The 15,000-nt window shown below is 60.7% G+C and overlaps 3 protein-coding genes across 3 annotated transcripts in view; 2 read left to right on the top strand and 1 right to left on the bottom strand.

The window, feature by feature from the left end:
• The window catches only part of LOC144952813 (heterogeneous nuclear ribonucleoprotein C-like), a 7,904-nt gene extending 7,091 nt beyond the window's left edge, over window positions 1-813 (top strand). Inside the window, exon 4 of the mRNA XM_078883281.1 lies at window positions 800-813. Within this exon, the coding sequence (XP_078739407.1) occupies window positions 800-813 (14 nt within the window). The remainder of the gene's footprint in view (window positions 1-799) is intronic.
• Window positions 814-968: 155 nt separating this feature from the next.
• EMC4 (ER membrane protein complex subunit 4) lies at window positions 969-11,693 on the bottom strand (the record flags this gene model as incomplete). The annotated part of the gene is made up of 4 exons (XM_078883282.1): window positions 11,571-11,693; window positions 9,127-9,220; window positions 3,438-3,591; window positions 969-1,135 (listed from the first exon to the last, which is right to left on the bottom strand). Coding segments are annotated over exons 1-4 (477 nt in total), but the record flags the coding sequence as incomplete, so codon positions are not given.
• A 1,814-nt stretch (window positions 11,694-13,507) lies between these two features.
• The window catches only part of LOC144952881 (uncharacterized), an 18,257-nt gene continuing 16,764 nt past the window's right edge, over window positions 13,508-15,000 (top strand). Inside the window, exon 1 of the mRNA XM_078883351.1 lies at window positions 13,508-13,825. The gene's annotated coding sequence lies outside the window, so the exon portion shown is untranslated. The remainder of the gene's footprint in view (window positions 13,826-15,000) is intronic.

Here is a 15,000-nt window from a genome sequence, read left to right on the forward strand (position 1 = left end):
GTCTCTCCCCGTGTCTCTCCCCCCCGTGTGTCTCTCCCCCCCGTGTGTCTCTCCCCCGTGTCTCTCCCCCCCGTGTCTCTCCCCCCCGTGTCTCTCCCCCCCGTGTCTCTCCCCCCCGTGTCTCTCCCCCCCGTGTCTCTCCGTGTGTCTCTCCCCCCCGTGTCTCTCCCCCCCATGTCTCTCCCCCCCCTGTGTCTCTCCCCCCCGTGTCTCTCTCCCCCCCGTGTCTCTCCCCCCGTGTCTCTCCCCCCGTGTCTCTCCCCCCGTGTCTCTCCCCCTCGTGTGTCTCCCCCCCCTGTGTGTCTCCCCCCGTGTCCCTCTCCCCCCGTGTCCCTCCCCCCCGTGTCTCCCCCCGTGTCCCTCTACCCCCGTGTCCCCTCCCCCCCCGTGTCTCTCCCCCCGTGTGTCTCTCCCCCCGTGTCTCCCCCCCCGTGTCTCTCCCCCCCCCGTGTCTCTCCCCCCGTGTGTCTCTCCCTCCGTCTCTCCCCCCGTGTCTCACCCCCCGTGTCTCCTGCCTGTGTCTCTCCCCCCCTGTCTCTCTACCCCCCCTCTCCCCCCGTGTCTCTCCCCCCGTGTCTCCCCCCCGCCCACCTGTTGAGGCTGTATGAAGGCGAGCCAGTCTGAGGCGTGTGTGTCTCTCCCCGTGTCTCTCTCCCCCGTGTCTCTCCCCCGTGTCTCTCCCCCCGTGCCTCTCTCCCCCGTGTGTCTCTCCCTCCGTGTCTCTCCCTCCGTGTCTCTACCCCCCCCCCGTGTCTCTCCCCCCGTGTCCCCCCCGCCCACCTGTTGAGGCTGTATGAAGGCGAGCCAGTCTGAGGCGTGTGTGTCTCTCCCCGTGTCTCTCCCCCCGTGTCTCTCCCCCCGTGTCCCCCCCGCCCACCTGTTGAGGCTGTATGAAGGCGAGCCAGTCTGAGGCGTGTGTGTCTCTCCCCGTGTCTCTCCCCGTGTCTCTCCCCCCGTGTCTCCCCCCCGCCCACCTGTTGAGGCTGTATGAAGGCGAGCCAGTCCGAGGCGTGTGTGGGCAGCAGGCCCATGGCCTGGCACTTGTAGACGGCCAGCGCCAGGCCCAGCACGTTGCCCACCAGGTAGACGGCTCCTTGCAAGCGCGGACGCGTTGACCCCTCCAGCAGCTTGAAGGCTGCGGGGGGAGGGGGGGGGCAGGAGAGGGGGGGGGCAGGAGAGGGGGGGGGGCAGGAGAGGGGGGGGGCGCAGGAGAGGGGGGGGCGCAGGAGAGGGGGGGGGGCAGGAGAGGGGGGGGGGCAGGAGAGGGGGGGGGCGCAGGAGAGGGGGGGGCGCAGGAGAGGGGGGGGGGCAGGAGAGGGGGGGGGGCAGGAGAGGGGGGGGGGCAGGAGAGGGGGGGGGCAGGAGAGGGGGGGGCGGCAGGAGAGGGGGGGGGCAGGAGAGGGGGGGGGCGGCAGGAGAGGGGGGGGGCAGGAGAGGGGGGGGGCGGCAGGAGAGGGGGGGGGGCAGGAGAGGGGGGGGGGCGCAGGAGAGGGGGGGGGCGCAGGAGAGGGGGGGGGCGCAGGAGAGGGGGGGGCGCAGGAGAGGGGGGGGGGCAGGAGAGGGGGGGTCGCAGGAGAGGGGGGGGGTCGCAGGAGAGGGGGGGGCAGGAGGGGGGGGTGGCAGGAGAAGGGGGGGGCAGGAGAGGGGGGGGCACAGGAGAGAGGGGGGGGCAGGAGGAGAGGGGGGGGCAGGAGAGGGGGGGCGCAGGAGAGGGGGGGCAGGAGAGGGGGGGGCAGGAGAGAGGGGGGGCGCAGGAGAGAGGGGGGGCGCAGGAGAGGGGGGGGGCAGGAGAGGGGGGGGCAGGAGAGGGGGGGGCAGGAGAGGGGGGGGGGCAGGAGAGGGGGGGGGGCAGGAGAGGGGGGGGGGCAGGAGAGGGGGGGGGCACAGGAGAGAGGGGGGGGCAGGAGAGAGGGGGGGGCAGGAGAGGGGGGGCGCAGGAGAGGGGGGGCAGGAGAGGGGGGGGCAGGAGAGAGGGGGGGGCGCAGGAGAGAGGGGGGGCGCAGGAGAGGGGGGGGGGCAGGAGAGGGGGGGGCAGGAGAGGGGGGGGCAGGAGAGGGGGGGGGCAGGAGAGGGGGGGGGGCAGGAGAGGGGGGGGGGGCAGGAGAGGGGGGACTGGGACCAGTGGCATCGCTACTATACACTACTCTATACACTACACTATACACTACACTACTGTACACTACACTATACACTACACTATACACTACACTATACACTACACTACTGTACACTATACTATACACTACTATACACTACACTACTATACACTACACTATACACTACACTACTGTACACTACACTATACACTACACTACTGTACACTATACTATACACTACTATACACTACACTACTATACACTACACTATACACTACACTACTGTACACTACACTATACACTACACTATACACTACACTACTCTATACACTATACACTACACTACTATACACTATACTATACACTACTATACACTACACTACTATACACTACACTATACACTACACTACTATACACTATACTATACACTACTATACACTACACTATACACTATACTATACACTACACTATACACTACACTACTATACACTGCTACACTACACTACACTATTCTACACTACACACTACTCTATACACCACTATACACTACACACTACTATACTACACTACACTATATACTACACTATACACTACACTATACACTACACTATATACTACACTATACACTACACTACTATACACTACACACTACTATACTACACTACACTATACACTACACTACTATACACTACACTATACACTACACTATTCTACACTACACACTGCACTATACACTACACTACTATACACTACGCTACTATACACTACTTACTGAAATACACTACACTATACTGCTATACATTATACACTACATATGACAATACATACTACACTATTATAAACTATGCTACACATACACAACGCTACTATACACTACGCACTACGAAAAAAATAAAATGTATTTCGAATTCCTTCTTGCGTTTCGTTTTAGTCCTCCCAACGTCCCTCTGATCAGTCGGCTACGTACTATACACCACATCCAGAGACTACTCAGAGAATGTAGTTTAGTATGTATCGTAGCATGTAGTGTGGTGAGCGTGTGGGTGAGCGTGTGGGTGAGCGGGTGGGTGAGCGTGTGGGTGAGCGGGTGGGTGGGCGAGCGGGTGGGTGAGCGGGTGGGTGGGCGAGCGGGTGGGTGAGCGTGTGGGCGAGCGTGCGGGCGAGCGAGCGTGCGGGTGAGTGTGCGGGTGGGTGACCGTGCGGGTGAGCTTGTGGGTGAGCGAGTGTGTGGGCGAGTGTGCAGGTGAGCGTGCGAGTGAGTGAGTGTGCGGGTGAGCGTGTGGGCGAGCGTGTGGGCGAGCGTGTGGGCGAGCGTGTGGGCGAGCGTGCGGGTGAGCGTACTTGAAGACATGGCCATGAGGGCTTGTATGGGTCTCCATGCCATCATGCAGACCATCATGATGGGGAAGATCGAGATGGTGTTCCCAGCCATGTACATGATGAACAAGTTCATGGGGATCTGCTTCAGCGGTCCCAGGGCGATGTCCCAGCAGCGCTGCACACGGGGAGACACGGGGAGAGACACGGGGAGAGACACGGGGTGAGACACGGGGGGAGACACGGGGGAGACACGGGGGGAGACACGGGGGGAGACACGGGGTGAGACACGGGGAGACACGGGGGGGAGACACGGGGAGACACGGGGGAGACACGGGGAGACACGGGGAGACACGGTGGAGACACGGGGGAGACACGGGGGGAGACACGGGGGGAGACACGGGGTGAGACACGGGGAGACACGGTGGAGACACGGGGGAGACACGGGGGGAGACACGGGGGGAGACACGGGGTGAGACACGGGGAGACACGGGGGGGAGACACGGGGAGACACGGGGGAGACACGGGGAGACACGGAGAGACACGGGGGGAGACACGGGGGAGACACGGGGTGAGACACGGGGTGAGACACGGGGAGAGACACGGGGAGACGCGTGGGGAGCCACGGGGGGAGACACGGGGAGACACGGGGGGAGACACGGGGGGAGAGACAACGTGGTGAGACACGGGGTGAGACACGGGGGGAGACGCGGGGGGGACACGGGGTGAGACACGGGGGAGACACGGGAGGAGACGCGGGGGGAGACGTGGGGTGAGACACGGGGGGAGACACGGGGAGACACAGGGAGACACGGGGGGAGACACGGGGTGAGACACGGAAAGACACGGGGGAAGACACGGAGAGACACGGGGAGACACGGGGTGAGACACGGGGTGAGACACGGGGAGAGACACGGGGAGACGCGTGGGGAGACACGGGGGGAGACACGGGGAGACACAGGGGGAGACACGGGGGGAGACACGGGGTGAGACACGGGGAGAGACACGGGGAGAGACACGGGGAGACGCGTGGGGAGACACGGGGGAAGACACGGAGAGACACGGGGAGACACGGGGGAGACACGGGGGAGACACGGGGGGAGACACGGGGGGAGACACGGGGGGAGACACGGGGGAGACACGGGGGAGACACGGGGGGAGACACGGGGTGAGACACGGGGAGAGACACGGGGAGAGACACGGGGAGACGCGTGGGGAGACACGGGGGGAGACACGGAGAGACAACGTGGTGAGACACGGGGTGAGACACGGGGGGAGACGCGGGGGGACACGGGGTGAGACACGGGAGGAGACGCGGGGGGAGACGTGGGGTGAGACACGGGGGGAGACACGGGGAGACACGGGGGGAGACACGGGGGAGACACGGGAGGAGACGCGGGGGGAGACGTGGGGTGAGACACGGGGGGAGACACGGGGAGACACGGGGGGAGACACGGGGTGAGACACGGAAAGACACGGGGGAAGACACGGAGAGACACGGGGAGACACGGGGTGAGACACGGGGTGAGACACGGGGTGAGACACGGGGAGAGACACGGGGAGAGACACGGGGAGACGCGTGGGGAGACACGGGGTGAGACACGGGGGGAGACGCGGGGGGACACGGGGTGAGACACGGGGGAGACACGGGAGGAGACGCGGGGGGAGACGTGGGGTGAGACACGGGGGGAGACACGGGGAGACACGGGGGGAGACACAGGGAGACACGGGGGGAGACACGGGGTGAGACACGGAAAGACACGGGGGAAGACACGGAGAGACACGGGGAGACACGGGGTGAGACACGGGGTGAGACACGGGGAGAGACACGGGGAGACGCGTGGGGAGACACGGGGGGAGACACGGGGGGAGACACGGAGAGACAACGTGGTGAGACACGGGGTGAGACACGGGGGGAGACGCGGGGGGACACGGGGTGAGACACGGGGGAGACACGGGAGGAGACGCGGGGGGAGACGTGGGGTGAGACACGGGGGGAGACACGGGGAGACACGGGGGGAGACACGGGGGGAGACGCGTGGGGAGACACGGGGGGAGACGCGTGGGGAGACACGGGGGGAGACACGGGGGGAGACACGGAGAGACAACGTGGTGAGACACGGGGTGAGACACGGGGGGAGACGCGGGGGGACACGGGGTGAGACACGGGGGAGACACGGGGGGAGACACGGGGGGAGACACGGGGGGAGACACGGGGGGAGACACGGGGGGAGACACGGGTGAGACACGGGGTGAGACACGGGGTGAGACACGGGGGGAGACACGGGGTGAGACACGGGGTGAGACACGGGGGGAGACGCGGGGGGACACGGGGTGAGACACGGGGGAGACACGGGGGGAGACACGGGGGGAGACACGGGGGGAGATACGGGGGGAGACACGGGGGAGACACGGGGTGAGACACGGGGGGAGACACGGGGGAGACACGGGGGGAGACACGGGGGGAGACACGGGGGGAGACACGGGGGGAGACACGGGGGGAGACACGGGGGGAGACACGCGGAGACACGGGGTGAGACGCGGGGGGAGACACGGGGGGAGACACGGGGGGAGACACGGGGGGAGACGCGGGGGGAGACACGGGGGGAGACACGGGGGGAGACATGGGGAGACACGGGGTGAGACACGGGAGACACGGGGGGAGACACGGAGAGACAACGTGGTGAGACACGGGGTGAGACACGGGGGGAGACGCGGGGGGACACGGGGTGAGACACGGGGGAGACCCGGGAGGAGACGCGGGGGGAGACGTGGGGTGAGACACGGGGGGAGACACGGGGAGACACGGGGGGAGACACAGGGAGACACGGGGGGAGACACGGGGTGAGACACGGAAAGACACGGGGGAAGACACGGAGAGACACGGGGAGACACGGGGTGAGACACGGGGTGAGACACGGGGAGAGACACGGGGAGACGCGTGGGGAGACACGGGGGGAGACACGGGGAGACACGGGGGGAGACACGGGGGGAGACACGGAGAGACAACGTGGTGAGACACGGGGTGAGACACGGGGGGAGACGCGGGGGGACACGGGGTGAGACACGGGGGGAGACACGGGGGGAGACACGGGGGGAGACACGGGGGGAGACACGGGTGAGACACGGGGTGAGACACGGGGTGAGACACGGGGGGAGACACGGGGTGAGACACGGGGTGAGACACGGGGGGAGACGCGGGGGGACACGGGGTGAGACACGGGGGAGACACGGGGGGAGACACGGGGGGAGACACGGGGGGAGACACGGGGGGAGACACGGGGGGAGACACGGGGGGAGACACGGGGGGAGACACGGGGGGAGACACGGGGGGAGACACGGGGGAGACACGGGGTGAGACACGGGGGGAGACACGGAGGAGACACGTTGGGAGACACGGGGGGAGACACGGGGGGAGACACGGGGGGAGACACGGGGGGAGACACGGGGAGAGACACGGGGGGAGACACGGGGGGAGACACGCGGAGACACGGGGTGAGACGCGGGGGGAGACACGGGGGGAGACACGGGGGGAGACACGGGGGGAGACGCGGGGGGAGACACGGGGGAAGACACGGGGGGAGACATGGGGAGACACGGGGTGAGACACGGGAGACACGGGGGGAGACACGCGGAGACACGGGGTGAGACACGGGGGGAGACACAGGGAGAGACACGGGGGGAGACGCGGGGGGAGACACGGGGGGAGACACGGGGAGAGACACGGGGGGAGACACGCGGAGACACGGGGTGAGACGCGGGGGGAGACACGGGGGGAGACACGGGGGGAGACACGGGGGGAGACACGGGGGGAGACACGGGGGGAGACACGGGGGGAGACACGCGGAGACACGGGGTGAGACGCGGGGGGAGACACGGGGGGAGACACGGGGGGAGACACGGGGGGAGACACGGGGGGAGACACGGGGAGACACGGGGGGAGACACGGGGAGACACGGGGTGAGACACGGGGGGAGACACGGGGGGAGACGCGGGGAGACACGGGGTGAGACACGGGGGGAGACACGGGGGGAGACGCGGGGGGAGACGCGTGGGGAGACGCGGGGGGAGACGCGGGGTGAGACACGGGGGGAGACACGGGGAGACACGGGGAGACACGGGGGGAGACACGGAGAGACACGGGGAGACACGGGGAGACACGGGGAGACACGGGGTGAGACACGGGGAGACACGGGGTGAGACACACGGAGACACAGGGTGAGACACGGGGGGAGACAATGTGGTGAGACACGGGGAGACACGGGGTGAGACACGGGGCGAGACACGGGGAGACACGGGGTGAGACACGGGGTGAGACACGGGGAGACACGGAAGAGACACAGGGTGAGACACGGGGAGAGACACGGGGAGACACGGGGAGAGACACGGGGGGAGACACGTGGGGGAGACACGGGGGGAGACACGGGGAGAGACACGGGGGGAGACACGGGGTGAGACACGGGGAGACACGGTGAGACACGAGGGGAGACACGGGGAGACACGGGGGAGACATGGGGAGACAATGTGGTGAGACACGGGGGGAGACACGGGTGAGACACGGGGAGAGACGCGGGGGGAGACACGGTGAGACACGGGGGAGACACGGGGGTAGACACGGGGGAGACAATGTGGTGAGACACGGGGGGAGACACGGGGAGACACGGGGAGACACGGGGGGAGACACGGGGTGAGACACGGGGGGAGACACGGGGAGAGACACGGGGAGAGACACGGGGAGACACGGGGTGAGACACGGGGGGAGACACAGGGTGAGACACGGGGAGACACGGGGAGAGACACGGGGAGACACAGGGAGAGACACGGGGAGACACGGGGTGAGACACGGGGGGAGACACGGGGAGACACGGGGAGACACGGGGGGAGACACGGGGTGAGACACGGGGGGAGACACGGGGAGAGACACGGGGAGACACGGGGGGAGACACGGGGAGACACGAGGGGAGACACGGGGTGAGACACGACCCGGGTTCGATTCCCGCTCACGGCCAACACCATCAGTGACGATCATCTGAACCGGTCCTGGGCCTCCCCTAGGTCGACTCAGCCTCAAATGAGTACCTGCTGCGATGTGCAGTAAACATCGCCACTGGGGGAGAGACAAAGGCGGCCGGGCGTGGTGGTGCTGGCCACCCACCCCCTCGTGTACCCACAGTGCCACAGAGCTCGCAAACGGGTTTTGATTCCTTACCTGTACCCGCACCAGGGTCTACCCGTACCCGGCCGTACCCTACCCGATACCCGGCCGTACCCGTACCCTATACCCGGCTACCCGTACCCGACCGGTATCCGGTAGGGTACGGGTAGGGTACGGGTATCGGGTACCCGATTGCGACCTCCTCTGGGATGAAGCCACGTTGCAGGCGCGGGTGGGCTGATTCTAGGAACTTGAATTGTGAGAAGAGACAAGACGTTGGGAAATGAGTGACACACGGCGACTCACCAGTGACTCACGGCCTACCCGTACCCGTACCCGGCCGCACCAGGGTCGCAAACGGCTACCCGTACCCGGCCGGGTACGGGTACCCGGGTATCGGATAGGGTACGGGTATCGGGTACCCGGTTGCGACCTCTGCAGTGCCGGTAGCCTTCACAGGTAGCTGCTGCTACTCGCTAACAGCACTTGCCCCTCCAGTCTGTGGCAGGCTACACGGGGGATCTTTGTGTATGTGCTGCGACCGCTGGTCTCGCTCACCTTGTCGACGAGGTCCTGGTCATGCTCGCGGATGTTCGAGACGGAGAGAGGTCGGTCAGAGAATCCCACCGGGGCCACCAGATCTCCACGTACCCTGGGGGAGGCAAGGCGGTGGCCGGGAGATGTTGACTACCTCGCCCGGTACGCGGGAGATGTTGACTACCTCGCCCGGTACGCGGGAGGTCGTAGGTTCGATCCCGACCCCTGACGATGCCTGCTGCTGCTGTACATGTGGAGTCTGCGTCTCTCTCATCATCATCATCATCGTGGCTAGGAGATGTTGACTACCTTGCCTGGTACGCGGGAGATGTTGACTACCTCGCCCGGTACGCGGGAGGTCGTAGGTTCGATCCCGACCCCTGACGACGCCTGCTGCTGCTGCTGTACATGTGGAGTCTGCGTCTCTCTCTCTCATCATGATCACGGTGGCCGGGAGATGTTGACTACCTCGCCTGGTACACAGGAGGTCGTGGGTTCGATCACGACCCTGACGACGCCTGCTGCTGCTGTAGTTTGGAGTCTGCGTCTCTCTCTCTCATCATCATCACGCTTGTTAGATGTTGACGACCTTGCCTGGTACGCGGTAGGTCATGGGTTCGATCCTGATCCCTGACAACGCCTGCTGCTGTAGATTTGGAGTCTGCGTCTCTCTCATCATCAACATCATCGTGGCCAGGAGATGTTGACTACCTCGCCCGGTACGCGGGAGGTCGTGGGTTCGATCACGACCCTGACGATACCTGCTGCTGTAGATTTGGAGTCTGCGTCTCTCTCATCATCATCATCACGGTGGCTAGGAGATGTTGACTACCTCGTCTGGTACACAGGAGGTCGTGGGTTCCATCCCGAACCTGACGACGCCTGCTGCTGCTGCTGTAGATGTGGAGTCTGCGTCTCTCTCATCATCATCGATCCCGACCCTGACGACGCCTGCGTATTTCCCTCATTAAAATGCAAATCAATTTATAACATTTTTGACGTGCGTTTTTCTGGATTTTGTTGTTGTTACTCTGTCTCTCACTGTTCAAATAAACCTACCGGTAAAATTATAGACTGATCATTTCTTTGTCAGTGGGCAAACGTACAAAATCAGCAGGGCATCAAATACTTTTTTCCTCACTGTATATATATCTGTATGTGTGTGTATATCTCTGTGTGTATGTGTGTGTCTCTGTGTCTGTGTGTGTATATATGTGTCTCTGTGTGTGTCTCTGTGTGTGTCTCTGTGTGTGTCTCTGTGTGTGTCTCTGTGTGCGTCTGTGTATATATATGTGTCTCTGTGTGTGTGTCTCTGTGTGTGTGTCTGTGTGTGTATGTATATATATATGTATATCTATATGTATATATGTATGTGTCTGTGTGTCTCTGAGTCACCTGGCAGTGAACTCTGTGTCTATGTGTGTGTGTCTGTGTGTGTATATCTATGTATATATATCTATATATATGTGTATATGTGTGTGTCTCTGTGTGTCTCTGAGTCACCGGGAAGTGAACTCTGTGTCTATGTGTGTGTGTGTCTGTGTGTGTATATCTATGTATATATATGTATATATATATGTGTATATGTGTGTGTCTCTGTGTCTCCGAGTCACTGGGCAGTGAACTCTGTGTCTCTGTGTGTCTCTGTGTTTCTGTGTGTCTCTATGTGTCTCTCTCTGTGTGTCTCTGTGTATATGTATATATATATAGCTGTCTCTGTGTGTCTCTGTGTATATGTATATATATATAGCTGTCTCTGTGTGTCTCTGTATATATATGTGTGTATATGTGTGTGTCTCTGTGTCTCTCTGAGTCACCGGGCAGTGAACTCTGTGTCTCTGTGTTTCTGTGTGTCTCTATGTGTCTCTCTCTGTGTGTCTCTGTATATATATGTGTATATGTATGTGTCTCTGTGTCTCTGTGTGTCTCTCTGAGTCACCGGGAAGTGAACTCTGTGTCTCTGTGTTTCTGTGTGTCTCTCTCTGTGTGTCTCTGTATATATATGTGTATATGTGTGTGTCTCTGTGTGTCTCTGTGTGTCTCTCTGAGTCACCGGGCAGTGAACTCTGTGTGTCTCTGTGTTTCTGTGTGTCTCTATGTGTCTCTCTCTGTGTGTCTATGTGTGTGTATATCTATGTATATATCTATATATATGTGTGTGTCTCTGTGTCTCTGTGTGTCTCTCCGAGTCACCGGGCAGTGAACTCTGTGTGTCTCTGTGTTTCTGTGTGTCTCTATGTGTCTCTCTCTGTGTGTCTATGTGTGTGTATATCTATCTATATATATGTATGTGTCTCTGTGTCTCTGTGTGTCTCTCTGAGTCACCGGGCAGTGAACTCTGTGTCTCTGTGTTTCTGTGTGTCTCTATGTGTCTCTCTCTGTGTGTCTCTGTGTGTCTATGTGTGTGTATATCTATGTATATATCTATGTATATATGTGTGTGTCTCTGTGTCTCTCTGAGTCACCGGGCAGTGAACTCGACGCTCCACTTCTGCCTGCGCGACCCGCGCGCCACGCTCGACGCCATGACAGCCGCGCTGACCCCGTCACACACACACCCCCTTACACTTCCGGGTCACTACTTCCGGTTCTATGCCCCTCCCCCTGCCTCGCGATAGGAAACGCCCACCTCTCGCCAGGCCACGCCCACACCCCACCAGGCCACGCCCATATCTCGCCAGACAACGCCCACACATCGCCAGACCACGCCCACATCTCGCCAGACCACGCCCACAAATCGCCAGACCTCGCCCACATCTCGCCAGACCACGCCCACACCTCGCCAGACCTCGCCCACATCTCGCCAGACCACGCCCACACCTCGCCAGATCTCGCCAGACCACGCCCACACCTCGCCAGACCACGCCCACATCTCGCCAGACCACGCCCACACCTCGCCAGGCCACGCCCACTCGGACTCTAGCTCCGCCCACTTTCAAAGGCAACCTCCTTGAACGTCGGATTTTGACCCAAAAAAAATCTGAACATGTACCACTCCATAAGCCAACACTGATTGCGGTGCCGGTTTGAATTAACAACTCTGTGGAACAAAAACAAAATAACGCTGTAACAAAATAAAACACTGTGAAAAAAAATAACACTGTTGAATAAAATAAATAAATAACACCGTGGAACAAAAAAAATAACACTGTGGAACAAAATAAATAAATAACACTGTTGAACTAAATAAATAAATAACACTGTTGAACTAAGTAAATAAATAACACTGTTGAATAAAATAAATAAATAACACTGTTGACCTAAATAAATAAATAACACTGTGGAACAAAAAAAATAACACTGTGGAACAAAATAAATAAATAACACTGTTGACCTAAATAAATAAATAACACCGTGGAACAAAAAAAATAACACTTACTACCCAGGGACAGATATCGTGTTACATAGTGTTAGTATTCCTATCGTCCTTGTTGTTGTCATTATTCAGTGTTGCTGAGGCTCTGTAGTTCGCGCCTTTGGGGCTGTCAGTGCCCTCAGGGCACTCCGGGAGGCTCTCAGTGCCCTCAGGGCACTCCGGGAGGCTCTCAGTGCCCTGAGGGCACTCCGGGAGACTCTCAGTGCCCTCAGGGCACTCCGGGAGACTCTCAGTGCCCTCAGGGCACTCCGGGAGACTCTCAGTGCCCTCAGGGCACTCCGGGAGACTCTCAGTGCCCTCAGGGCACTCCGGGAGACTCTCAGTGCCCTCAGGGCACTCCGGGAGACTCTCAGTGCCCTCAGGGCACTCCGGGAGACTCTCAGTGCCCTCAGGGCACTCCGGGAGGCTCTCAGTGCCCTCAGGGCACTCCGGGGGCTCTCAGTGCCCTCAGGGCACTCCGGGAGGCTCTCCGTGCCCTCAGGGCACTCCGGGAGACTCTCAGTCCCCTCAGGGCACTCCGAGTGGCTCTCAGTGCCCTCAGGGCACTCCGGGAGACTCTCAGTGCCCTCAGGGCACTCCGGGAGGCTCTCAGTGCCCTCAGGGCACTCCGGGAGGCTCTCAGTGCCCTCAGGGCACTCCGAGTGGCTCTCAGTGCCCTCAGGGCACTCCGAGTGGCTCTCAGTGCACTCAGGGCACTCCGGGAGGCTCTCAGTGCCCTCAGGGCACTCCGAGTGGCTCTCAGTGCCCTCAGGGCACTCCGGGAGACTCTCAGTGCCCTCAGGGCACTCCGGGAGGCTCTCAGTGCCCTCAGGGCACTCCGAGAGGCTCTCAGTGCCCTCAGGGCACTCCGAGAGGCTCTCAGTGCCCTCAGGGCACTCCGAGTGGCTCTCAGTGCCCTCAGGGCACTCCGAGTGGCTCTCAGTGCCCTCAGGGCACTCCGAGTGGCTCTCAGTGCCCTCAGGGCACTCCGAGTGGCTCTCAGTGCCCTCAGGGCACTCCGAGTGGCTCTCAGTGCCCTCAGGGCACTCCGGGAGGCTGTCAGCGCTCAGATCGCTCTCAGAGAAACTTCGCACTCGAAGCGGCGTTCGGGATATAACGGAATAAAAAACTTTAAAAAAATAAAATAAATCTTAAACAATTCAAACGAATCAAGGGAATTAAACGAAAGTTTAAAATTAAAATTTAACGTTATTTTTGGTGTTTTTTGTTGTTTAATTTACCTCAAAACTTATTCGATTTTACGAGAGGCCCGGGCGTGGAGGGCCGCCGTGCCTCCTTCCCCCATCGCCGGTCTTTCCTAGTTCGGCTGCCGAGGAGAGGCGCTCGCGACCCGGGAAGAGCTGGGTGCGGCTATGGGGGGGTCCGGGGTCTCTGTGCGAGTCTGTGGATCTCTGTGTGAGTCTGTGGGTCTCTGTGTGGTGAGTCTGTGGGTCTCTGTGTGATTCTGTGGGTCTCTGTGTGAGTCTGTGCGAGTCTGTGGATCTCTGTGTGAGTCTGTGGGTCTTTGTGTGGTGAGTCTGTGGGTCTCTGTGTGAGTCTGTGGATATCTGTGTGATTCTGTGGGTCTCTGTGTGGTGAGTCTGTGGGTCTCTGTGCGAGTCTGTGGATCTCTGTGTGATTCTGTGGGTCTCTGTGTGAGTCTGTGCGAGTCTGTGGATCTCTGTGTGAGTCTGTGGGTCTCTGTGTGGTGAGTCTGTGGGTCTCTGTGTGGGTCTGTGTGAGTCTGTGGATCTCTGTGTGAGTCTGTGGGTCTCTGTGTGAGTCTGTGGGTCTCTGTGTGATGAGTCTGTGGGTCTCTGTGTGAGTCTGTGTGAGTCTGTGGGTCTCTATGTTAGTCTGTGGGTCTCTGTGTGGTGAGTCTGTGGGTCTCTGTGTGAGTCTGTGGGTCTCTGTGCGAGTCTGTGGATCTCTGTGTGATTCTGTGGGTCTCTGTGTGAGTCTGTGCGAGTCTGTGGATCTCTGTGTGATGAGTCTGTGGGTCTCTGTGTTAGTCTGTGGGTCTCTGTGTGGTGAGTCTGTGGGTCTCTGTGTGAGTCTGTGGGTCTCCGTGTGTTAGTCTGTGTGTCTCTGTGTGGTGTGTCTGTGGGTCTCTGTGTTAGTCTGTGGGTCTCTGTGTGAGTCTGTGGGTCTCTGTGTGAGTCTGTGGGTCTCCGTGTGACTCTGTGGGTCTCTGTGTAAGACTGTGGGTCTCTGTGCTAGTCTGTGGGTCTTTGTGTGATGAGTTTGTGGGTCTCTGTGTGAGTCTGTGGGTCTCTGTGTGAGTCTGTGGGTCTCTGTGTGATGAGTCTGTGGGTCTTTGTGTGAGTCTGGATATCTGTGTGAGTCTGTGGGTCTCTGTGTGAGTCTGTGGGTTTCTGTGTGATGAGTCTGTGGGTCTCTGTGTTAGTCTGTGGGTCTGTGTGTGATGAGTCTGCGGGTCTGTAGCATGTACGGACTCTATATATACCAACACACCCTACATACAATAGAGTCGGTAGTACAATAGAGTCATCTATCTACACACCCTGCATACAATAGTA

Source organism: Lampetra fluviatilis, chromosome 70, assembly GCF_964198595.1.
Source record: "Lampetra fluviatilis chromosome 70, kcLamFluv1.1, whole genome shotgun sequence".
NCBI lineage: Eukaryota > Metazoa > Chordata > Hyperoartia > Petromyzontiformes > Petromyzontidae > Lampetra > Lampetra fluviatilis.